This window comes from Pongo abelii, chromosome 5, assembly GCF_028885655.2.
Source record: "Pongo abelii isolate AG06213 chromosome 5, NHGRI_mPonAbe1-v2.0_pri, whole genome shotgun sequence".
Taxonomy (NCBI): domain Eukaryota; kingdom Metazoa; phylum Chordata; class Mammalia; order Primates; family Hominidae; genus Pongo; species Pongo abelii.
This window is the reverse complement of record NC_071990.2, coordinates 162,207,473-162,234,197: the sequence shown is the minus strand read 5'-3', so window position 1 is coordinate 162,234,197 and position 26,725 is coordinate 162,207,473. Positions and strand designations below refer to the sequence as shown.

Genomic DNA, 26,725 nt, shown 5'->3' with positions numbered 1-26,725 from the left:
CCCACTGATGCAGAAGGCTTCATTCTACACAGGTGCTCCAATGTTGGTTGAGGATCTGCCATGTTGGAGGAATCCTCAGTGCAGCATCTGGGGGAGCCAGAGGAGTAATTTTTGGTGCAACATGAGTGGGCTGTGTCTTTAGGATAGGCACAAACCCTCCAGGGTGCTCGACTTCACCACTCACTTCATTGTAAAATGAGTTATCTCAGTGTCCAATCCAGAATTCCTATTGTAACATGCTGTCAGATGTGTGTCTCTTTCCAATGCGGTGAGCTTCTCCAGGGATTTCTTCAAGTAGACAACAGTCAGTGCAATCTTCGTCATTGCAGATTCTCAGAAATGTGTGGCTTTTAAGCCCGTGAATCTTGAGAAACTTAACAGGGCTGCATTAATTCCATATTGCCCTTGCATTATGGAGCAGTACATGAGCTCCCAAGGCTCTATCTTTCAGGCCTTCCTCAGACCTGGGCAAGATTTGCAGCCCTAGGCTTTGAAGTGAGTGATTTCTCAATGTTCCTGTACTTTTCTCTAATGGAAGTTGTACTTGTGGGGGGTCTGGAGAGAAAGAGTAGGAGACTTCTGCTTTATTGCAATGCAGGTTGTGGGGCGTGAGAAAATTCCATCTCTCTTCCAATGGGATAAGATTTTGGCCTCCACCCATCCTTATGAAGCAAACCATTTTTGCCTGCAGTCCTAGACGCACAACCGTTTTCTTCCCAATCGGCCAGAAGCCAGAAGCTGAAGGCCTTGGCTCTCGTGATCAACGGTCTAGGGAAACGTGCAAGGTTTCCATGTCTGTCCCCACCTCCGCCCTCGACAGCCAATCACCATCTACAGTCTGCACCGCCAAATGCGTAGCCGTTTATTCTGTCATGCCCCATGATCCCCATGAACATTCAGTGGAGATCACTAGAGACCAATTTGCACGTGAGCCCAGTTATCCATGAGAAGCACTCTGAACTGTTGTTTTTCTCTGAGCTTTTACATGAAATACTTTGAAGAACTTACTACATTTCTAGAATGGTAGGAATGTGTTCTATTGGTGTTTGTTTCTTTGTTTTTTTTCTCGTGTTCATCTGTGTACAAATGAAAAAAAGAGAATGGTTGTAATTCTGCAAGACTTCTTTCTGGTTTGTGTCATAAATGGCTTCAACTGTTTCTCCGTTCTAGAAGATACTCAGCTTAATTTTTCCTGTTTTAATTTTAGCACCGACTGAGCCAAGGCCTTCTGTTCGGGAGTGCTACCATGGAAATGAACAGAGTTATCGAGGCACATACTTCACCACTATCACAGGAAGAACCTGCCAAGCTTAGTCATCTATGACACCACACAAGCATAGTAGGACCCCAGAAAAGTACCCAAATGCATACGTTTTGTTCTTTACCATAAGAGAAGGAAGGGCTGACCAAAGTTTCTGTTAGAAGAGTCATGCTTCTAGCTAAGTGCTCAGGACTCAACTTGTCTCAGATGTAGAGGGCATAGCAAAATGTCTCAGGAATATTGCCTTGAAGCAAAGGGTCTCAGAGATAAGAAATGTTAATCTGGCTCTCCTTCCTCATAGCTTTATGCATCAGGAGGATGTCTGAAGGCTAGGTGATCACATTAAGAAAAATGTCAGGACCACAAATGACCAAACAGTTAGAGTGTTTTCTACAACACACAGTAAGAGTCAATGCAGCTTTTCCACCTTGGAATTCTATCATTCCAACTCTGATTCCTGAAGTAAAAGTTATGTTGGCCTTTTCTGTCTTGGCTCCCGAGGAAGGAGTATGTGCATATCTATGGAGAGGCGAATCTCTCTCTTTGTATATCTACGTCTATTCCAATGGATAGAAACACACTCGGTCCCAAGCATCAATGGTCTGAAAAGATATGAGGTGCCAGAAAGAGAAGGGCAAAGGCAGGAAGGCTGATGAGAGACAGCAAAGAGACAGATGCTGAAAAATAAAAGGGGTTGGTAGATGGAGAGAAGCCTGGGTCTGACCAACTCATGGCCAGTCTCTCTGCTTAAGTGGCTACAAAAGACCTGGAAAAACGGTTTCCACACGTTAAACAATGGATGGTAAAGGACTGAGAGAATTGCGAGAAGGAGAACAATGAGATCAACTCCATAGATGCCCTCCTTGGCTTTCTTCTTGGAGACCCTTCCTGCACTGAAGAGCAGGGAGACAGAACCCATGCAGACTGTATCCATCTTGCTGAATGGAGGAGAGATTGGAGTTTGGGATTATTCAGGTAGCTAGGATTTTCTAGGCCAGCTAAGAATGAGAACGGATTCATGGGGCAAAGGAGCTCTAGGAATACATTTAGAAGTCTCGTCAAGTCATTGGCTAAACATAAAGTTCCTTGTGTACAGAAAAATGTTCCACAAGAGACTAGGGCAAAGGACATCTACTGAGGAACAGCAACTACAAGAAAACAGTGAGCTCAATAAAGCTGACAGAGCTGACATAGCACTGGGGGTCGTTGGAGTTCTGACCAGCCAGAGGAGAGTGATCACACTGAACATCTTGGGCATTCAGTAGAGACCCCAGGAAAGCCAGACTTTAGGAGTAGAATTAGCATATTCCTAGAATTAAGGCAGCTCCAGAGAAAACCTAGCAAGGCTGAAAAGCAAGTGTCCAAGCATCAAAATGGTGTCCAAGTCAAGTTACTGCCTGCTAGAGAAAAACTCAACCTTCTTTAGAGGTAAACAACAAAACCAAGTGGCTCAACTCTGCAGTATCAGTAGTGTGAGTCCTAAAATTAAAATCTGCCTACACATTGAACATCATTTAGTGTGATCCATGACCAGGAGAAAAATCAGTCAACACAAATAGGCCCAGGTGACAGAAATGATAAGAATGGCATAAATATTGGGCATATCAGTATGATAACTGAGTTCTGGGATTTAAAAAAACAAGGATGTGGAACCAAACAGATGTAATATCAAGAGGAATTAACAGTATAAAAAAGTCAAATCAAAAATCTAGTGAAAAGTATGTGTTAAATAAAAAATTACTGAATGGCCTCCCTATCCAGTTAAAAGTTTAAGAAGAAAAACTAACTGAAAAAAAAAAAATCCATAGAAGCTAAAGAAACAGCTACACACACACACACTCACAGATACACAGCTTACAAACAGATACACACACACACACTCACAGATACACAGCTTACAAACAGACACACACACACACATCCACAAATACTGTAAAATGAAATCTACCAAGCCTCACAGACATGGAGGAAAATATAAAAAGATTTCCTACATGTGGGAAAGAAGTCACAGAAATAGCGGAATAGGAGATTAGAACAGAAACAAATACTTGAAGCAAGGATGGCTGAAAACCTTCCAAAAATGCGGTACATAAAAAGATTACAGATTCAAGGAGCTCAATGGATCAGCAAGAGAATTTTCAAAAAGAAAACTCTGCGATGCAGTTTGTTTCCTCACAGCTTGTCTGTCAGAAGACAAAGATACGGTATCAAGAAAAATCTCATGAGAAACCAGAGGAAAAAGAGCTGTGTCTGCTAGAGGAACAGTGATACAAATGACTAATGCGTTCTCATCAGAAACATGGCAAGCTGCGTACAAAGGAGTATGGTCAAAACAATACACAGGAAAAAGAAAGGATATACTGAGAATGCTACATCAAGCAAGAAAATACGTTGAATATCATCAATGTTGTATAAATGGATCTTGTGCACTCCCCAAAACAAGGAAACCCGAAACGATAAGAATTTGGAATCAGCAGGCTTATGAAACAAAAGATGTAACCCAATGGAGATTAGGTAGAAGAAGAATAGTACAAGAGGGGAACTTTCTGCATCCCACATAATAAAGAAGCCAGCAAATGGCAAATGTAGATGTAAATGCAAAATATTTTCTTGATCAAATTTCTTAATTGCCTTAAATTATATTTGACTGCTTGAAGCAAAATGACAGCAATATGTATTATTTTAGCATATTTGAAGTAAAAATTTGAAAATGTAGCATAAATCGTGTAGGGAATAAATGGAATTATACCATTGTAAGTTTCTTGCCTTACCTATGATGGTACATAATATTAATAAAAGTTTGAAATATTTGGGTTCAAAGAGATATTGCAAATTCTAGAGTAATCTCAAAATTGTGAACACTGAGGTATATTCTATGACAAGAATATTTCATGTATCAAAAAGAGGGCAGCCAAGGAAGAAAAATAAGTCACCTCCTTGGCTCTGAGCACATCCAAATGCTCAGAGAACAAGCTTCTTCTTTTTTTTTTTTTTTTCAACTCAGCTTTATCGAAATGTCACAAAGAGAGAACAAGCTTCTTGAATGGAGGGTCTGTGCTTGAGACTAGGTCACATGTGTAGTCTCTAGAGAGACAGTGTTGGATCCCCGTGGCACATAATACATTTCCCGTTTTCACAGACAGCCACAGGTCATGAATGAGAGAATACTGAGAGGTTGGAGCAATGTTCCTGGGATTCATAAGGGGGAGCAAATGCTCCAAGATACACCCAGCATGGGTTACTCGCTTTCTTTGCCTCTTACTCCATTGTTTTCTGACTCCTCTGCAGCTGTCCTACCTCTTCATATCTCATAGTCTACCCAGCCATCTCCCTTTATGCCATGCATCCGTTTCAACTCATCATTCATCCCCTCAGTCCCTGAGTGGCTGTTTCCAGCAGAGGATGGACTGAGAGCAGGAGAGGAGGTCCTGCCCAGGAACCCATGCTAGAGAAATGGCATCCTGCCTGGGAGCTATTTTTCCACGGAAGCTTTGATAAGGCTTATAGATGCAAACCCACTTGATCTACCTGATATGATGTTTACACTAATACTATTTTCACAATTGTTTTTTACTGTAAATGTATAGCCATTTAGCTACAGCTACACTGTGAATACATAGAGTAAGGGGGCTGGCCTGGGAATGGCGTCATGTGGGATGCCATTTCTTCCCTGAAGAAATATATTTTGATTCCAATTTACATGTTACTGTAGAGTCCTAGAGAAGGATATAAAGAAGTAGGCAGATATCAATATATTATATATTTTTATGTGCATTAATAAAATCTAAGATACACACTTCAAAAATCCACATCAGTTTTCTGGAGGAATGCAGTTGGCAGAAGGAGAAACATATTCTGATATTTTCTTTTTTCTTTTTTTTTGATGGAGTTTTGCTCGTGTTGCCCAGGCTGGAGTGCAATGGCGTGATCTCGGCTCACCGCAATCTCTGCCTCCTGGGCTCAAGGGATTCTCCTGCCTCAGCCTCCCGAGTAGCTGGAAATACAGGCACCCACCACCATGCCCAGCTTATTTTGAATTTTTACTAGAGACAGGGCTTCTCCGTATTGGTCAGGTTGGTCTCAAACTCCCGACCTCAGGTGATCCGCCGGCCTCAGCCTCCCAAAGTGCTGGGATTACAGGTGTGAGCCATCACAGCCAGCTCTAATTTTTTTCTTGTGTACATATATGCATGATCTCAGTTTTTAAATGGAGCATAGACTATTTTTGATTTTTTAAAATATACATTATAATCTATCTTGGAAATTTACACTGTTCTTTAGAACTTGAGGACCATTTTTGCCTCTGGGAATATCATTTTACCTAAAATGGGAATATTCAAATGTCACTTTTTAACACTTTATTGTAACAAAATTTAGACAGTGCTGGGTGCCCCTGAATTTTTTCCCGTCTCTTGTGACCTGTATTGTTTTGGAATTTGCAGTGGCCTGACCAGGAACTACTGCAGGAATCCAGATTCTGGGAAACAACCCTGGTGTTACACAACTGATCCGTGTGTGAGGTGGCAGTACTGCAACCTGACACAATGCTCAGAAACAGAATCAGGTGTCCTAGAGACTCCCACTGTTCTTCCAGTTCCAAGCATGGAGGCTCATTCTGAAGCAGGTAAGAAGTCTGTGGCCAGACATCTACACATTTGAACATTGGGGTGAAAAGATTTAAAATCCGACTGATGCAGAAGCCTTCCATGCTACTCAGAAACTTGATGGTTGGTTGAGGTTATGCCATGCAGAAGGAAGCCTCAGCACCCTCTCTGCTCTAGCAAGAGGTGTAATTTTTGGTGCAATGCTAGTCAGCGGTGTCTTTAGAAAGGGTGCAACCCTCCAGGGCACTTGACTTACCACTCATCTTGTTAAGAAATGAGTTGTCTCAGTGTCCTGGACAAAATTCCAATTCTAACGTCAGGCCAAATTTGTGCCAATTTTCACACCAGTGAGTGTTTCCAGCCCTTTCATAAAATGGGCAGTGTTCATTGCAATCATTGCATTGCAGTTGCTGAGGTATGTGGCCGCTGAGTTTGTCATCCTGGAGAAACCTAATATGATGACATTTATTCCATCTAATCCTGGGGCTATTTGGCACTACATAACCACAGAATGTACTATTTCTCTGGCTTATCTCAGTCTTAGGTAGGCTCTGCACACCTTTGCTTGGAAGGCAGTGAATTCTCAGTGTTCTTGCCCCTTATTCTCATGGAACTTGCATTTTTGATGTGTGTTGAGAGGAAGGGTAGTAGACTTCTGCTTTGTTGCAATGCAGGATGCTGGGACAAGAGGATTCCCTGTCTCTCCCATGAGGGAATAAGATTTTAGGAATGCAGAAGCCTCAGGAGCTGATGCGATCAACTGGAAGAAAGGGTATCAGTGATGGAAGACGAAATGAATGAAATGAAGTGAGAAGGGAAGTTTAGAGAAAAAAGAATAAAAAGAAATGAACAAAGCCTCCAATAAATATGGGACTATGTGAAAAGACCAAATCTACGTCTGATTGGTGTACCTGAAAGTGACGGACAGAATGGAACCAAGTTGGAAAACACTCTGCAGGATATTATCCAAGAGAACTTTCCCAATCTAGCAAGGCAGGCCAACATTCAGATTCAGGAAATACAGAGAACGCCACAGAGATACTCCTCGAGAAGAGCAACTCCAAGACACATAATTGTCAGAATCACCAAAGTTGAAATGAAGGAAAAAAATGTTAAGGGCAGCCAGAGAGAAAGGTCGGGTTACCCACAAAGGGAAGCCCATCAGACTAACAGCTGATCTCTCAGCAGAAACTCTACAAGCCAGAAGAGAGTGGGGGCCAATATTCAACATTCTTAAAGAAAAGAATTTTCAACCTAGAATTTCATATCCAGCCTCCATCCTTCTCTAAGAAGCAATGGGTCTTTGCCTGCAAGTACTAGATGCAGGACCATGACCTGCCCCATCCACCAGAAGCTTAAGGCTTTGACTTTTTAGGAGCAGTGGTCTAGGGAAATGTGCAAGGTTTTCTTGTCTGTCCCCCACTGACAGCCAATCAATCACCCGACAGCCTGCACGGCCTAATCCATCACCATCTGGTTTCCTGCCTTGTTGTTCTCATGAACAGTCAGTAAAGAGCCACACAAAAGAGCTTGCACATGAGTCCTGTTTCCAATTGTAAGCACACTGATGTTTCCTTTCCCCACCAGGTTTTGAATATAACATTTCTAAGAACTTACTAAAATATTAGAATGCTATGAATCTATTGTTTTTGCTTCAGCATGTCCTTCTGCTTGCGAGTATTCTAAAGAGAGCAGCCATAATTCTGAAACTACTGTGTTGTTTGTGTCATAAATTGCTTCACATGTTTCTGTGTACTAGTAATTACTCAGCTTGATTTTGTCTATTTTCAGCACCAACTGAGCAAACCCCTGTGGTCCAGCAGTGCTACCATGGTAATGGACAGAGTTATCGAGGCACATTCTCCACCACTGTCACAGGAAGGACATGTCAACCTTGGTCATCCATGACACCACACCAGCATCAGAGGACCCCAGAAAACTACCCAAATGAGTATGTCTTTGATGTTAGTTATAAGAGAAGCAACAGCCATCTTAAGTTCTTCCTAGAAGAGCCTTGCTTCAAGCTAACTTGTTAAGACCAAATTTCTCTTAGACCCTGAATGTGTGTCAAAATGTCCAAACAACTTTGCTTTTGATCAAAGAGTCTGAGAGAAGAGATTTTTAGGCTTTCTATCTTTCCTAATAGTCTGATGGAAGCAGAGGCTATATAGAGCTGGTGAGCTCTTGTTAATGTAAAGCTCAGGAGAACAAATGATCAAATAGAGTGCCATTCTACAATGCTCATAAAAGATCAATGCAGTCTTTCACCCATGCAATTCTATCATTCTAACTTCCCTTCCCTGAAGTGAAGGTTGTGTTTGCCATTTTTGTCATGGGTCACAAGTAAAGAATTCACATGTGTATGAATATATATAGAACCAGGTGTGTTCATACAGACTAGTATTCATATATGTGTGCTCATATAGGTTGGTATTCATATATGTGTTCATACAGGCTAGTATTCATATATGGTCTAGGGAAATGTGCAAGGTTTTCATGTCCGTCCCTGACTGATGACCAATCACCCTATAGTCTGCACAGCTGCAGGCTATATAGCTATACAATCTGCAGGACACACACAAACACACATAATATAACTATATATATATATAGTTATATATATATACACCTGTGTGAACACACTGGATTCTAAGCTCCAGTTTTCTGAAGGGATATGGGTTGCCAGGACAGGAAGAGCAAAAGCAAGAATGTAGATGAGAGTCAGGAAGTAAACAGACAGATTAAAATGGGCCGGTACATGGACAAAAAACCTGGTCTGACAAAAACTGGCTTTCTGTCATAAATGACTACAAAATATGTACAAAAAAACTTTCCACATGTTGGACAAGAGACAGTACAGGACTGAAATAATTTAGAAAGGAAATGAATGAGCGCAACTCCATGACTACTCTGGCTTTCTTCCTGGAGTCCCACCCTGGACTGAAGGGCAAGGAGTTGGAGCCAAAGCCAACCACAGCAGTCTTGCTGAACTGAGGAAAGAGATTGGAGTTTGGGATAGCCAAGAAAATGTGGATTTTCTAGGCTAGGTAATAATGAGAAAGAATTTGTGGAGAAAAGGAGCTCCAGGAATATGCATGGAAGTCTCCTCAAGTCTAATATAAACTGCATATGCACAGGGAGGGATTCTACAAACAAAGTAGGACAGAGAATACTACTGGGGAAAGGACAAATTCAGGGGAACAGTGAGCTCAATGGAGATGCCAGAACTCACGTAGCACTGGGGGATACTGGGGTTCTGATCAGCCCAAGGAGAGACACCTCATTGAACATCTTGGGCATTCAGTAGAGACCCCAGAAAAGTCATACTTAGGAGTAGGATTTATGCCTTCTTAGAATAAAGGCTACTCCAGAAACACCCTAGCAAAACTTAAAAACCAAGTCTAAAAGGACCCAAATGATCTCCAAGTAAATTAACTGCCTGACAGAAGAAAACTCAACCAGCACTGGAGGTAAATAACAGGATCATGGTACTCCGTAATGTGACATTCACAATGAGTGACATAAATTTTAAAATTTAATAGGCAAAAAAAGCAATAGGTGTGATCCATAACTGGGAGAAAAATCAGTCAATACAAATAGACCAACAAATAATAAAAACAATGGAATTGGCGAAGAAATTCAAACTGTGTATATATGATAATTGTTTTCAAAGATTTAAAGAAAACATGAACATAAGAGAAACAAGTGCAGAATACCAAGAAAAAGGAAACATATAAAACAACCAAATGGAAAGTAAAGAACTACAAAAAGGTATATCCTTAATAAAAACTTCACTGGGTGGTCTTACTCTGAGTTTATACATTGCAGAAGAAAAAGTGAACTAGAAAATAATGCAATGAAAGTCATACAAACAGTCACAGAAGAAAGAGATATTGGAACAGAAAAAAATATTGAAAGCAATGACGGCTGAAGACTTTACAAATATGAAGAAAATGATAAACTCACAGTTAAGAAGTTCAATGAATCAGAAATAGAATTCTTAAAAGCAAAAATTTATGATTTCCTTGGGTACATCATGGTTAAATTGTCCAACATCAAAGATAACCAGGATAATCTTATTACAAGCTAGAGGGGATAAAAGATCATTTACATAGAGGAACAGTGATGCAAATGACTTATACCTTCTTCTCAGAAACAATGAAATAACATCTTTAAAGTGATTAAAAAGAAAGAAAAATCAGATCAACCTAGGATGACATGTCCAGAAAAAAAAAAAAAACCTTGAAAATAAATGTGATGTAAATAAGTATTCTGCCACCTCCAGAGGAAACAACCAAAAACCGAAAGAATGTTTCCACAGCAGGTTTCTGTAATAAAAGATGTTAAAGAAAGCTAATTAGGTAGAAGAAAAATAATACCAGATGGAAACTTTAATCCATACTAAGCAATGAACAGCCCTGGAAATGGCAAATGCCATTGTCAATATAAAATACTTTTTAAAAATTTATTTAAAGGACAATTTGTGATGTGAATTAATAAGAATATATTGTTGTTGTAACATATGTAAAAGTAAAATTTATAAAAAAGCAGTGGCATAAATAATGTAGAAGATAAATGGAAATATACTGTCACAAGCTTTTTGCATTACCCGTGAAGTTATGTAATATTAATACATGGTTGAATATGAAAGTTTAAGGTGGGATATCATAACTCCTAGGAAAACCACAAAAATTTAAACTGAGAGGAATGGATAATAAGAGGAATAGTTCATTTGTCCAAAAGAAGGAAGGAAAGGAGGAATAAAGAATAAAAATTACATGGTGTACACAGAAAATTCATGGCATTATGGTAGATATAAGCTGAACCACCTTATGAGTATATGAAATATAAAATGATTAAGCACTACAAATAAAAGGCAGAGATTGTAAATTGAATAAAAACCATAGCCTAATTGTGTTCTTTTTACAATAAATGCCCTTTAAGTGTAAAGACCTATAAACAGCAAAATATGAAAAATGATATATACCATGAAAACCTGAATCATAAATAAACTGGAGTGGTAATGTTAATAACAGACAAAGTTCATTTCAGGACAAGAAATAATACAAAAACAAAAAGGACACTTCACAAGAAAAAGGGTCCAGTCACGAAGACATAACAATGCTAAATGTGTTGCACCTAATAACAGCAATTGTGAAATATGAAGCAAAACTTTAGAACTTAGTTCTTGACAGAACTAAAGAGAGAAATAGATAAGTCCACAATTAGAGATGGAAATTTCTTCATTTTTCTCTTACTATTGTTATAAATCTTCCAAAAACAAAATGTAAAAGAACACATTCATACGAAATCAGAAAAAATATATAGGATTTAAAGGAAAACATCAACCTATTTAACACTATGCCAAACTACAAAATACACATTCAAATGTGCATGGAACATGCATCAAGGTATACCATATATGTGGCCTTACAAAAGTTTCAATAAATTTTCAAGAATTACATTGATACATAGTATGTTTTCTGAACACAGCAGAAAGAAATAAGATATAAGTAACCAAAACATTGGGAAATTGCTGAATATTTGGTAATAAAACAACACATTTCTAAAAGTTCCATGAGTCAAAGAAGAAATCTCCAAGGAACTTGGAAAAGTTTTGACCTGAATAATAATAATAATTGAATATACTCAAACTTGTGGGAAACAGCTAATGTCTTTATACATTTACAACTTTAAATGCTCTTAGTAGACAATAGAAACATTTAAAAATCAATGATTTGAGATAGCAATTCTCAAAGCAGAAACTTGGGGACTCATGAGATCCCCTCGGGGAATCTAGGGAAATAAAATATTTTCAATTAAAAAACATTTTTTATTGGCCCATTTCACTTTCATTTTCTGACAAAGGTACAGTGAAACTTTCCAGCAGCTACATAATGTATAGTGGAATCATCTCTCTAATGGCTAGGAAAATGTATGATTGTCTATATTGTGGTTCAAAAAATTCTCTGTTTCAGTTTCGAATGCAACAATATATTTGCATATTTGTATATGTTACAAAAGCTAAAGCTCTTTGGGATCCCCAATACTTTTTAAGAATGCAGAGTGATCCTAAAAATAAAAACATTGGAAATTGTTCATCTAAGAAAGCAATTTAAAAATCTAGAGAAGAATACTGTCTATAGTAAACATAAACACAAAAATAATAAAATATTGAGGTATTGGATCTAGCAATATATAAAAAGCAAATAAGACCCAAGGTAAGTGAAAGAAAGGAAATGATTAAGAAAATGAAATTCAATGTAAAAATAATAAACAATTGAGTAAATCTGTGCAACAGAAAGTTTGTTCTTTGAAAATATCCTTACGATTGATAAACCTCTGGCTAAACTGATGACAAACAAAGGAGGGAGCACAACCACCAACATCAGGAACAAAAGAGAAGAGGAGTTATCACTACAGAATCCTACAGGTATTACAGATAATAAGAAAATACTCAGAACAACTTATATTAACAAATCCAATACCTTAGATAATGTGGACTGATTCCTTAGGAAGAAAACAAATATGCAGCTCAGACACTGAATAAACTGAATTGCTAAACAGTGTGATATCTATTCAAGACTATGTATGTTTATATTCCTTAATAATACATATTTTAAAAAATCAAAACACTTCTACAGAGAAATCTCTAGGCCCAGATGGCTTCATTAGAAATTTTGTTATTTATGGAAGAAGTAATTCCAATCTTTCACAATATGTTACAGAAAATAGAGATGAAGGGAATACTTCTTAACTCAATTTGTGAGAACAAAAAAACCCAGTTACAAAAAAGTACACAGGATATTGAAAAAAAAAAACTACAGAATACTGTCTATAGTGAACATAAACACAAAAAGACTTAATAAAATATTGGGATATTAAATCCAGCAATATTAAAAAGTATTTTTATCATTAACGTGATGAATATCACAAAAAAACTGGAGCTTCCCTTTGAGAATGCAAGGTTGATTTAACATTTGCAAAACAATCAATGTAATTCAACATAATAACAGAATAAAAGTGATAAATCACATGATATCAATAGATGCAGAAGGAAATATGAGAAAATTCAACACTCTTTCATAATAAAATGTCTCAGCAAACTAGAAACAGAATGGTACTCCTTTAACCTCATAAAGGGCATCTGTGAAAAACCTCCATCAAATGTCATGTTAATGGTGAAATATTAATGTTTTCTAAGATTAGGAGTAAGAAAGATATTTGCTCTCAATACTTCTCATCAGCATTTGACTACAATGGTCCCAGCCTTTGCACCAAGACCCAAAAATGAAAACAAAAAGAAAGAATGAAAAAACAGAAGGAAAACTTGATTAATGGATGCAGACAGTCCTAAAAAATATATACATGCTCTATGTATAAAAGTTAATTGGTATTCCGTATACTTTCTATGATCATTTGGAAAAATAAATGTTTTAAAGCAGTATCACTGACAATAGTATCAAAACCAAAAAATATTTAATGATAAATTTAACAAACTATGCACAAGGACTATACAGCTCACACTAGAAAACGTCGTCAAGGAAAGAATTAAAAGATCTAAATAAAGATACACCATGCTTATAGATTAAAAGACTCAATATCACTTCTCATCAAATTGATCTTTGGATTAAACTCACACACAAACACTATTGCTGCAGTCCTTTTTTGAAAAAAATGTGGAGGACTTACATACCTTAATATAAAGACTTATAAAGGTACAAGAATCAAGACATGGTATTGGCCAGGACCCTTGGCTCATGCTTGTAACCCCAACACTTTGGGAGGCTGAGGCAGGAGGATGGCTTGAGCCCAGGTGTTCAAGACCAGCCTCAGCAACAGAGCAAGACCCTCTCTCCACAAAAAAATGAACAATTAGATGGGTGTGATGACTCACACCTGTAGTTCCAGCCACTCAGGACACTGAGGGGAGAGGATCACTTGACCCAGGAGGTCTAGGCATGAGTGAACCTTGATCATGCCACTACATTCTAGCCTGGATGACAGAATGAGACCCTATCTCAAAAAATAAAAAATAAAAAGATATGCTTTATTGGCAAAAAAGTATGCAAAACTAAAAAGGGATGGTCTAGCACCAGACCCACATACATATGGTCAATTGATTTTCTATATAGATGGCAAAGCAATTCAATGGAGACAAAAATCTTTTACAAAATCATTCTGAACCATTTGGATATCCATGATAGAAAACAAAAACAGACCTTGACTTTTACTTTTCATCTCAAATTAATTTGAGATATCTCTTCCACCTAAGTGTCAGAGCTAAAACTGAAACTGAAATATGAAAGTTCCAAGAGAAAATATAAAATCTTCACAACCTTGGAGAAGGCAAATTTTTTTGACAGAGGAGTCATTAACACTAACTATAAAAGAAAATAAATTATGATGTGGGCTTTCATAAAATGAAAACTCATGCCCACCAAAAGTCATTTTTAAGAAAATAAATAGGCAAATAACACATGAGAAGAAAAATGCTCTCTATCTATCTGACAAATGGCTTGTGTCCAGAGTATAGAAACATTTCTCCCACTCACTAAACAGGGGACAAACAACTTAATCAAAAAAGGCAACAGATTGAATAGGCATTTCTCAGGGATGGATGTACACATAGCCAATAAGCAGTTGAAAAAATGTCCAGTATCTCAGCCATGAAAAATAAAGGATTACAACCATCATGAGATGTCACCAAACACCCAGTGGACATGGATATTATTAAGGAGACACCACAGTAACTGATGTCACTGGTGTAGAGCAAGGATGTGCAACTCTCTCGTATGCTGATGGAAGTGCAAATGATACAACCACTTTGGAAATCAGTCTGATGGTTTCTCCAAAAGTTCAGTAAATACACATCTACTCTACAAATCTGCAATTCTATTCCTGAATATTTACCCAACAGAAATGAAAACATAATTCCACAAGGAGATCTACAAGAATATTCATAGCAGCTTTATTTTTTATACCCCAAACTGTAGGCAACTACAATGTCTATCAATAAGAAAATGAATCAATAATTTGCGATCTATTCATACAATGGCATACTATTCAGCAATAAAAGGGAGCACATTAATGATACTCTCAAATAGCATGGATGAAGCTCAAAAATATTACATTAAGGAAAGATGTCAGATAACACAAATGAACATTATGTATGAGTCCATTGATATAAGGTTCCAGAAAGGCAAAAATAATTTCTCTTGAAGGAAACCAATATCATTTGCCTCTGGCCATGGGAAGAGATTAGCAGAGATTGATTTCGCAGTAAAACAAAGTTGTTTCTGGGATGATGTAAATGTTCTGTATCGTGATCATAACTTGTGAGTTACACAAGTGTACATGTTCATCAAAATTCATCAAACTACATCTAAGATCTGTGCATTTGACTATACATGAAAGTGTACCTCAGTTAAAAATAGATAAAAAATCTCCTTCGAATACCGCACTTGCTAACACATCCAGTTGCTTGGAGAACCAGCCTCCTGTAGCTGGGAGTCTGGGCTTGAGACTGGGTCACATGTGTAGTCTCTACAGAGATAGTGTTGCATTCCCATGGTACATAATACATTTCAAGTTTTCTCAGACAGCCACAGGCCATGAATGTGAGGATTCTGACAGGTTGAAGCAACATTCCTGGGAGGAATGAGGGGGAGCACATTCTCCAAGATGCCCCCAACCCTGGGGTCCTCACCTGCTGTGCCTCTTATTCAATTTTTTTTCTGACTCCTCCATAGTCGATTGACCTCTTCAGATCCCATAGTCTAGCCAGCCATCTCCCTTTATGCCTTGGGTCCCACCGTTCCTTCATTTCATCCCCCATTCCCTCATTCCCGGAGTGGCTGCAGCCAGCAGAGGATGGACTGAGAACAGGAGAGGAGGTCCTGCCCAGGAACCCATCCTAGAGAAACAGCATCCTGCATGGGAACTGAGTCTTCCAGGTCAGATTTTATAAGTCTTGTAGACTCAAACCCACTTGACCCACCTGAAATGGTATTGACAATAATACTATTTTCATGGTTGTTTTTCATTGTAAATGCAGAGCCTTTTAGCTACACAACGAGTACAGAGAGTAAGGGGGCTGGCCTGGGAATGATACCATCTTGGATGGCATTTCCTCCTTGGAGAAATATATGTTAGTTCCAACTCACATATTAATATACAATCCTGTAGAGAGAGATACAGAGAGCTAGAGAGACATAGATGTATTTGTATGTGCATAAAAAATCTATAAGACACACTTCAAAATCCATACCAGTTCCTCCAGAGGTATGTGTTTGGCAGAAAGTAGAAGGAGGGTATTCTGGTCCTTTCTTAAGCACATTTATATATGATCTCAGTTTTTATATGGAGCATCGATATGGTTTAGCTATGTCCCCACCCAAAATCTCATCTTGACTTGTAATCTCTATAATCCTGATAATCCCCACGTGTCAAGGGCAGGACCAGGTGGAGGTAATTGGATCATGGGGGCAGTTTCTCCTAGGCTGTTCTCATGACAGTGAGAGAGTCTCCTGAGATCTGATGGTTTTCTAAGTGTCTGGCATTTCCCTTGCTTCCACTTACTCTGTCCTGCTGCCTGTGAAGAAGGTGCCTGCTTTTCCCTTGCCTTCTGCCATGATTGTAAATTTCCAGAGGCCTCCCCAGCAATGTAGAACTGTGAGTCAATTAAAACTCTTTTCTTTGTAAGTTACCCAGACTGTCTCAGGTATTTCCTCATAGCAATGTGAGAACGGACTAATACAAGCATATACTACTTTTGATATTTTAAAATAAAAATTAGAATTGATCTTTGAAGGGTATGCAGTGGGTTAGAAATTGAGGACCGAGCCGGGCGCAGTGGCTCATGCCTGTAATCCCAGCACTTTGGGAGGCTGAGGCAAGTGATCACCTGAGGTTGGTAGTTCGAGACCAGGCTGACCAACATGGAGAAACCCCATCTCTACTGAAAATATAAAATCAGCCAGGCATGGTGGCGCATGCCTGTAATCCCAGCTACTTGGGAGGCTGAGGCAGGAGAATCACTTGAACCCAGGAGGCGGAGGTTGCAGTGAGCCGAGATCACGTCATTGCACTCCAGCCTGGACAACAAGAGCAAAACCCTGTCTCAAAAAAAAAAATAATAATAATAATAGAAAAGAAATTGAGGACCTTTTGTGTTGTAGTAATTGTATGGTACCCTTAATCGGAATATTTCAAAGTCACTTGTTAAGACTTTGTTAGAACAAAATGTAGAGGGTGCTGGGTGCCCCTGAATATTCTTCCGCCTCCTATAACCTGTATTGCTTTGGAATTTCCAGTGGCCTGACAATGAACTACTGCAGGAATCCAGATGCTGATACAGGCCCATGGTGTTTTACCATGGACCCCAGCATCAGGTGGGAGTACTGCAACCTGACGCGATGCTCAGACACAGAAGAGACTGTGGTTGCACCTCTGACTGTTATCCAGGTTCTAAGCCTAGAGGCTCCTTCTGAACAAGGTAAAAAGTCTGTGTCCAGACATCTATGTGCTTGGACAATGGGATGAAAAGACATGAAAAACCACACTGATGCAGAAGCCTTTAGTGCTACACGGGAGCTCGAGTGCTGGTTGAGGGTCTGCCATGACCAAGGAAGCCTCAGGGCCGTCCCTGGGAAAGCCAAAGCTATGATTTTTGGCACAACTTGTGGGAGTAGTGACTTTAGGACTGGCGCAAAACCTCCAGGGTGCTCAACTTAACCACTCACCTTGTTCTAAAATGGGTTATTTCAGTGACCCAGTCAAATTCCTATTCTAATATGCTGTCAACTATGTGATTCTTTCCAAGCCAATAAGCATTTCCAGTAATTTCTTAAAATAGTATTCATTGCAGTCTTCAGCTGTGGCTTCTGACTAATGTGGACCCTGATTCTGTCATCCTAGAGAAGCCTGACATGACTGCATTGATTCCGTATCATCCTGGGTGTGTGTGGCTGTCCATATCATCTGGGTTTTTTTTTGGTTTTTTTTTCTTTCTTTTTTTTTTTTCTACAGACTCTTAAGTTTGGGAATGGGAAAGGATACCGGAGCAAGAAGGCAACCACTGTTACTGGGACACCACGCCAAGAATGGGCTGCCCAGGAGCCCCACAGACACAGCAGGTTCACTCCAGGGACAAGTCCACGGGCAGGTCCGGAAAAAAATGTAGGGCCATGGATGAAGCTGAAAACCATCATTCACAGCAAACTATCACAAGGACAAAAAACCAAACACCGCATGTTCTCACTCAGGTGGGAATTGAACGAGAACACATGGACACAGGAAGGGGAACATCACACACCGGGGCCTGTTGTGGGGTGGGGGGAGGGGGGAGGGATAGCATTAGGAGATATACCTAATGTTAAATGAGGAGTTAACGGGTGCAGCACACCAACATGGCACATGTATACATATGTAACAAACCTGCACGTTGTGCACATGTACCCTAAAACTTAAAGTATAATAAAAAAAAATGTAAACCACTTCGATTTGGACTCTTTTTCCCTTTGCTGACAAATCTTTTCAAACAGAAGAGGGGCAGAGGAAAATACTGGAAAGATTTCAGGAGGCTAAGCGTAATTGGCCTTAGCATGGAAAGCGCAAGCAGCACAAGCTAGCAAAGCCACACACGTGTGGGGGTTCTCAGGCCTCTTCTCTTTTGTGACATGTCTTTACTGTTTCCATTATTGGGCGCTGTTTCTCATTTCTAGTGCTTGTCCTCTAAGCCAGGGGTCCCCACTCCAGTACTGGTACTGTACTGATACTGTTCCTGGTCCTGGTCTGTGGCCTGTTAGGAACTGGGCAGCACAGCAGGAGGTGAGCAGCAGGTAAGCGAGCAAAGCTTCATCTGTATTTTCTGCTGCTCCCCATCACTCTCATAGCCGCCTGAGCTCTGCCAACTGTCAGATCAGCAGCAGCATTAAATTCTCATAGCACAAACCCTATTGTGAACTGCATGTGCGAGGAATCTAGGTTGCATGCTCCTTATGAGAATCTAATGCCCGATGATCTGTCACTGTCTCCCATCATCCCAAGATGGGACCATCTAGTTGCAGGAAAATGAGCTCAGGCCTCCCACTGATTTTATATTATGGTGAGTTGCACAATTATTTCAGTATATATTGCAATGTAATTTTCATAGAAATAAAGTACACAATAAATGGGATGTTCTTGAATCATCCTGAAACCAATGCCCCCTCACCCCGGGCCCATAGAAAAATTGCCTTGTATGAAACCAGTCTCTGGTGCCAAAAAGGTTGGGGACCATTGCTCTAGGTTCTAGTGGTCAAAGATGCCCTTTATGACACTTGAGTCAGATTTTTCTAGAAAATATTGGGATGGGCCATCAAGGGGCAGTGGGACTTCTAGCCTCATGCATTCTCTGCGATGGTTTACTTTGGGGCCTGTGTATAGAGAAGACTGAGATATAGGAAAAACGAAAGTGTCTGTGTTCCCCCACTCTCACACCCATGCAACATAACACTTCTCACACCAGGTGTGGGGGGATTTCTCCTCACACCCCAAGTGAGTCTCCAGCAGATACCAGCTGGATGTCCTACAATGTAACTCAGTCCTGACAGTCTATCTAGAGACAGTGTCAGATCCCACAAGTTAAGGCTCAGTCCCACAAGACTGCCCCACTGCAGATGCCAATCCCAAGTTGCAGGCTGTGACCTGTACCTCTTCCTGACTGGACAAATTCTGTTTTTCTACATGACCCTCCATAGATTTGATTACTTTCCTGGAGTGGCTCACAGAACTCAGGGGAACACTTTACTTTTATTTACCCGTTTATTATAAAAGATATTACAAAGGATCCTGGTGAACAGCTGGACAGAAGAGGTGCACAGGGCAAGGCACATGGAAAGGGGCTCAGAGCTTCCGTACCCTCTCTAGTGCACCACCCCCAGGTACCCCAAGGGTTCAGCAACCCAGAAGCTCTCCAAGTGCAGTCTTGTTGGGTTTTTATGGAGGCTTCATTACAGAGGCACAGTTGATTAAATCATTGGCCATTGGTGATCAGCTCAACTTCAGCCCTTCTTCCCTCCCTGGAGGTTGGAGGGTGGGACTGACCGGTTCCAACCCTCAAATCACATGGTTGGTTCCCTTGGCAACCAGCCCCGGAGGCTATCCAGGAACCCACCAAGAGTTGCTTCATTGCTGCTACCTTCACCCAGGAAACTCCAAGGGATTTAGGAGCTCTCTTAGGAACTGGGGAGCAGATACCAAATATACATTTCTTATTCTATCTCAGTATCACAGGAAGGGACGGATGACACTGCCTTTGTGTGCCTTGCCCGTGGAGGGTGCACGATGCATGGAAGTGTTTCTGACTCAACAGCTAACAGGCTTTATCAGGTAGAAGAGCCCTGAGCCCCCGAGGAACAAAGCTCATCAATGATGTTCCACTGTTCTCTGGGGCTCTGGCTCTAAGACCTCCACTGGGTCGGGCTCCTGGAGAAGAGGCCCATTCTCCAAAGACCCTTCAGGGTCACCACCCCCTGGTCAGGGGTGTGGCCTCATAGCTTCTTTTGAACTGGAACACATGACTGATGGCTTTAGTGCATACAAAAAGTAAGTTTGCGAAAAGTATCTTAATAATAATAGAAAGAAAGGAAGAAGAAACACTCCCTTATGGCTTCTAAGAATAGATGTGAAACGTGTGCCTTGGAACACCTTCTCCCTCTCTTGCCCCACGTGAGCTGGAGTTTACATGCCTGCTTGTTTTCAGTACTACCGTAACCCTGATGGTGACATCAATGGTCCTTGGTGCTACACAATGAATCCAAGAAAACTTTTTGACTAATGTGATATCCCTCTCTGTGGTAAATTGCCTTCCGTTTTGGTAAGGAAACTGCTTCCTTCATATGAATTTGCAAAAAAAAAACAAAAAAAACCAAAAAAAAACAGAAAATGGCTTTTGAGCTGAGTGCTTCTGGGGAGGAGATGGCTGCCCTCTCCACCAAAGCCTGCCCTTCATCATGGGCATCTTGAACCTGCCCCTACCATTGGCCCCATTTGTTAGGGAAACACCCGCCCCTCCCACCACACACACATAAATAAAATAAATGTAAAATTCCCAAAGAGCACACTTAGGGGTGATCTAATCAGCCCCAGGATGGTCCCACTGAGCACTTCAGTGTCTAGCGTGTGATGCATGAAAAAGAAATTTAGAGTCATTCAGATAAAAAACCTTTCTCTTCTGCAGCTGAGAAGTATGAAAAATATACGAACAGCAGGGCACAGCTAAGCATGTAGTGCACATTGTAAACCTACAGATGGCCATCCTAGGAATTCAGTGAAGGGTAGTGCAGCTTTTTAGCCCCAAATGGCCTTTCTCCTAAGATTATTCCTCACGATTCACATTAGCATCATTGCTTAGAGACTGTTTGTTGGGTTCCCTCTTCATTGCTCCAAGACTCTTGTTGGGAGTATGAGGCTTGGATCAGGATAAGTGGAGTTGACATTAGATCTTAAACAACTGGGATAACAAATCCATGGGTTATTTCTGAACAAACAAAAAGCCACTTGGACTTGTCCCCTATTTTACTTTCTGCTGACCGATCAATCAACTTGTCTGTCCTAGCTACAGCAAACTGTCCTGGACTTTTCATTTGTATAATTTGGTTGCTTGTGGTTGGGTCTGCCATGTGGAAGAACCTTGAGCTGGGGGAAGCAGCTTGGCCTCCAAGTCCACTGAAGACCACCATTCCAAGATTGCCTGGGGAGGTGGTACAGGGCAGTGATGAAGATTATGGGAGCCACACTGCCCAGCTTCGCATTTGGGACACTCCTGGGGAGAGCAAGAGGGAAGGAGAGGTTAGGGTGATAGTAAAGATTCTACTTGGCCAATGTTATTGTATTGTGGCATTGTGGTCTCTGGATTTAGTGTGAGTTGATAGCTGACCTTTTTCTTGAGTGGGTGCTTTTGTTTGTTCTGCAGAAGCATCTTGGTGGCTCCTCTACCTCAAAGTCCCTTGATGGGGTCAGTTCCAGTTCTCCACTTCTGGCCCCATCTGGTACACGCCACTGCCTCTCACTGCCCGGGCTCTCTGTCCTTGACAGGCTGCCTTGAAGTTGAGCCCACACTGACTTTCTTGCCTCAGACCCCACTACCATGCCTGGGACTCATGCACCTTTGACTCCCATGGAAGGGAAGTGCAGTAGCTTCCCAGGTACATTTCTGCTGTCCTCACCCACATTAAGGTTGTATGAGAATCAAGTTCTTAAAGATTGGGGAAAGAAGGAAGAATGGGGCAAGATTTTTCCCAATGGACTGTGAGGTCCCCCACCTAACCTTGATGTGAGACAAGTGAGGTTAACCCCAAGCCTTGTGAGAAGGGTTCCCATAAGACACTTGGAAATCCTCAGAACTGTTTCCTACAGAAGGATGTGGTTGGTGGGTTTGGTTTCCTGCAGAAGGATGTGGTTTATTCAGGTTTGACCCATGCTTGAGAAATCTAGAGACTCTGGTGGAGAATGATTTTAATAGCTATTTCATTTCCACTAAGACATTCAGTATAAATAATAAGTAAAAATAAATAGAAACGTTCAGTTTTATTTTGAATAGTAAGAGCAGGTACCATAATTTCTGTAGTTACTCTTTTAGTACAATGATGCATGTATACTGTGTGTAAGGCATATTAGCAGAAATTGAGTTCAGCACTAGGGAAGATGATTTCATTCCATGCCATGTTTCTTTAAAAAAAAAAAAAAGACTTATATAGATAGATTCTCAGAACAGCCCATGGCAAATGGAAAGTTATTTGGAAAACTCAGGTTCCAAATTCACTGGAGTGTAGAATCTCTGGTTGGTTGGGGAGGAAATTCCTCTTGTAGTTGTTATTAATAATTATGTGAATAGTTACTAACTATATTAATGTTTATAATTTTGAAGACCTTGAAGGACTGGAGACAGAGAAGCATTTTTGAACACCCTCTGTAGCCCATGCACTGTTGTAGCCATTGATGGGTGGTACCAAAGATGGGACACTGTCCCTACCTCCAGAAATCTTGCAGGCTGGCTGCAGAGAGAAGGCAGAGAGGAGGTAAAAGAAAAATAAAGGCACATGTGTGTAAGTCACCCCAATGACAGTCAGTTAGTCACGGGAGGCTCCCCAGAGGAGCTGTCCTGAAGCTGGCTGAGAGAAGGCAACATTTCAACTTAGGACAGTAATCCTTGCTACATACAATCACACACACACACACACACACACACACACGCACATGCACACACACCGACTCACATGCAAAAGAAAACTTCATGCCTTTCTGTAAACTCTACATGGATTAGATGGGGATGGTGATCTGGATGATGATGGGAAGGATGACATCGTGTTCTAAACGTATTACATCGAGTCGGAATAACACTGAAGAATAATTATTTGTGCCAATCAAGGTCTTCTCAGAAAAGATCTCATTCTAATGCTGAACTATACCAATTTCTTTGATCTCTTCTCCAACAAAATAATTACAAAGTGCTTATATTTCCTTGAAAGGAGAGCATCCTGTGTTGTTTACTACCACTTTTGAAACCTAGAAAAAAAATCTAAAAGTTGTTTATAATTTTACTATTTAATTTCACCTTTGAAATGTCAAAAACTCAGTTCTTGGAATTTGTGCTGAATTAATCGACAAAATTGCCAACTTGGACTCAAATGCGACTTCTTTCCCACCTTGTACCACAGCGTCCTCTTCATTTGATTGTGGGAAGCCTCAAGTGGAGCCGAAGAAATGTCCTGGAAGCATTGTAGGGGGGTGTGTGGCCAACGCACATTCCTGGCCCTGGCAAGTCAGTCTTACAACAAGGTAAGAACAGGCCCAGAAACCAACTATATTGTCCTTCCACATAAGCCCCACAAAACCCTTCTACATTTACACAGAACCCACACAGCTGAGGCATCAGTACCTGCCTCTATGTTTTCTGAAGGAGGAAAAAATATAGAAAAATAAAAATAATTATATTATTCTAGGGTCTCTACTTTGAAAATGGCCAAAATTGGAATCCTTTTCTTGATCTAAGCAGTTACATCAAAATCTGTAGGCACAGTGATTTGCACCAAGTTCCGATATTGCTGGAAAATATTGAAGATGCTCTAAGGGTTTCTATGGATATCCATTGTCTCACTGTCAGATGAAAAGAGAGGGAAGTTTTTAGAAATGTGACACTTTGCAGTGAGGGAGGACAAGAGCAAACTTACCTAGAGTCTGTCACAGGCACGATTTTTTTTTTTTACACTTTTGTGAATCATTGAATTCAATGCTGAGGCTACTCATCCATTCACAAACACATGAACAAATTACAGGTCGTGATCCCCATAAATTAAGATTGATCAGTCCAATCCCACAGAACGTGGACCTTTTGGGTATTGTTTCAGTGGAACATGCCTTTCATAAGTTCAGTTTTCTTGGGTATCTCTTAGGAAACACGCATAGGAAACATGCCCATCCGCCTGCATGTTTTGCTTCCTTGGCTCACATCTATACAAGGGTGCCTGTGCTCAATTGCTGTTCTCCCCTAAAGAGACTTCCTTTCACAGATTTATGAAATGCCATCGACAAACCTGATCACATTGCATTTCACTCTGCTGTTGATTAGATTTTTCTTTACTTTATTGGTTAGAAACTCCTTGCTCTACAGAGCTTTCACCTTCCACATATTTCAGATTCATTCTTTCCTAAACTGCATGGTAGTCTACGTCCTCATGGATTTATCAACATGCTGCCAACATGCACTTTTTGCCTGTACTCTTCATTACACTCTGGCTCCGAGTGGCTCACACCAGTATTCTGAGCTATCACCTGCCTATGCAGTCCTAGAAAGCAAATGATTCAAGAAACATCCCCCAAAAGTAAACTTTTCAGGTAAGATCAGATGACCCCCATGAGTCACTGCTGCTCAGGATCACATCTGGCTCCTTGAAGAGTGACCTTGTATATAGATCTTGTCATAAAAAATGAAAGAGGCCTCGGGGGAAGGTCTTGGGCCAGTCGCTTCTGTTGGAGTCCCGGGCTGTGGGGTGAAAGCCATGGCTGTAGAGCTTCATGCTGAGTCACTTAGCTTTGCTCTCCTGTGGACAGGCTGTGCCTCTGCCTCCCCCAGGCATCGGAAGAAGTGGCATAGATGCGCCCTTCTGAAAAATCCCACTCCTGGAGCACCAGTCAAAGTTACCACCATCCTGATGTTGGGCTGATAGCCCTTTCCTTTGGGAATATGGACATGATCAAATCTGAGTGAACCTGTCTTTTTGGCTTTCTATACAATGGAGTAAAATAAACTATCGAATTTGAACAAAGTCTTGGCATGTTTTCTTTCTAGGTTTGGAAAGCACTTCTGTGGACGCACCTTAATATCCCCAGAGTGGGTGCTGACTGCTGCTCACTGCTTGGAGAAGTATGTTTAAGGGACAACTGACATGAGGTCTTATCTTCAAGACATTTTTCCTCCTCTTCCTCCCTCTTTTGTTCCCTCCCACCCTCTCCTCCTTTCCTCCCCACCACCCTTCCTTTTCTGGAAGGAACACTAGGAACCAGGGAATGCATGCACAGAAGCCTGAGGCAGAATTTCCAGGGCAATTGGATGAGAGAGGAGGGAAGTGTTTCTAGAGAGAACCTGCAGAGGGGAGACCCAGTGCAGGTGATTTTGTGGACCTGGATAAACCGCAGGACAGAGCTGTTCACTACCAGAGGCATCAGTCTGTATTAGGCTGTTCTTGCATTGCTCTAAAGCAATGCTGAGACCAGAAAATTTATAAAGAAAAGAGGTTTAATTGGCTCATGGCTCTGCAGGCTTTACAGGAAGCAGGATGCTGTCATCTCCTCTGCTTCTGTGTGGGCCTCAGGAAGATTACAATCATGGTGGAAGGCAAAGTGGGAGCAGGCATGTCAGGTGGCCAGAGCAGGAGCAAGAAACAGAGAGAGATGGGGTGGGGGTGCCATGCACTTTTAAATGACCAGATCTTGCAAGAACTAAGAGTGAGAGCTCACTGATGACCATGAGGTTGTGGCCCAAGCCAGCCAAGAGGGATCCACCTCCATGATCCAAACACCTTTCTCCAGGCCATACCTCCATCACTGGGGATTACAATTCAATATGAGATTTGGGTGGGGACAAATATACAAACTATATCACAGTCTCTGCCGAAACAGACTGAGAACATTCCTTAACTGTGAGGTTCCAGCAAATTGTTAATTTTTTTTCTTGCCACTCAGAAGTCACTCATTCTGGGTGGCCTAGGGTCTCAGGGAGACAGTGCCAAGTTCATGGCACAGAGGGCACCTGAAGGGGCTGGACCATATTTTTCTCTTGACATCCTCATCTTTTCTAGGTTCTCAAGGCCTTCATTCTACAAGGTCATCCTGGGTGCACACCGAGAAGTGAATCTTGAATCTCATGTTCAGGAAATAGAAGTGTCTAGGATGTTCTTGGAGCCCACAGGAGCAGATATTGCCTTGCTAAAGCTGAGCAGGTACTGACGGTGGAGTCAGTTAAGAAACAGTTATTTGTAGGAGAGGCAGGTTTGGGACAGGTGACAAGGCACATAGGGCACTCGCTGTGCTGGCGGTTCTGGAGGGCAGGGTGTCAGTGCAGACAAGGATGAGCATGGCCTGGATGGGAAGGCACAGGGCAGGAGCCTGAGCTGCTCTTCTGGGCCTGGCCACAAGCCCGGGGCAGCGTCTCTGGGTCTGTGAACCGAGGGGTGATGTTCTGGGATGCTCTGACACTCTAGGAAGGAGAGAAGGGCCTCTCTGGCTCAGCCTAAACAGTAGCTGATCTCCCTCATGCTCCCCAGTCTCCTCCCCACTATCCCAGCAAATGTGCAAATACAAGGTCTCTGCTCGTCAC

General features: G+C 41.1%; 1 protein-coding gene across 1 annotated transcript in view; it reads left to right on the top strand.

Annotated features, from left to right (window-relative positions):
- The first annotated feature begins 1,205 nt into the window (after positions 1–1,205).
- The window catches only part of LOC134761581 (plasminogen-like), a 33,754-nt gene continuing 8,234 nt past the window's right edge, over positions 1,206–26,725 (top strand). Inside the window, 9 exon segments of the mRNA XM_063725079.1 lie at positions 1,206–1,355; positions 5,704–5,885; positions 7,657–7,816; positions 17,181–17,373; positions 17,905–18,045; positions 20,612–20,705; positions 23,568–23,688; positions 25,199–25,273; positions 26,208–26,348. Of these exon segments, the coding sequence (XP_063581149.1) occupies positions 1,321–1,355; positions 5,704–5,885; positions 7,657–7,816; positions 17,181–17,373; positions 17,905–18,045; positions 20,612–20,705; positions 23,568–23,688; positions 25,199–25,273; positions 26,208–26,348 (1,142 nt within the window). The 5' untranslated portion in view covers positions 1,206–1,320.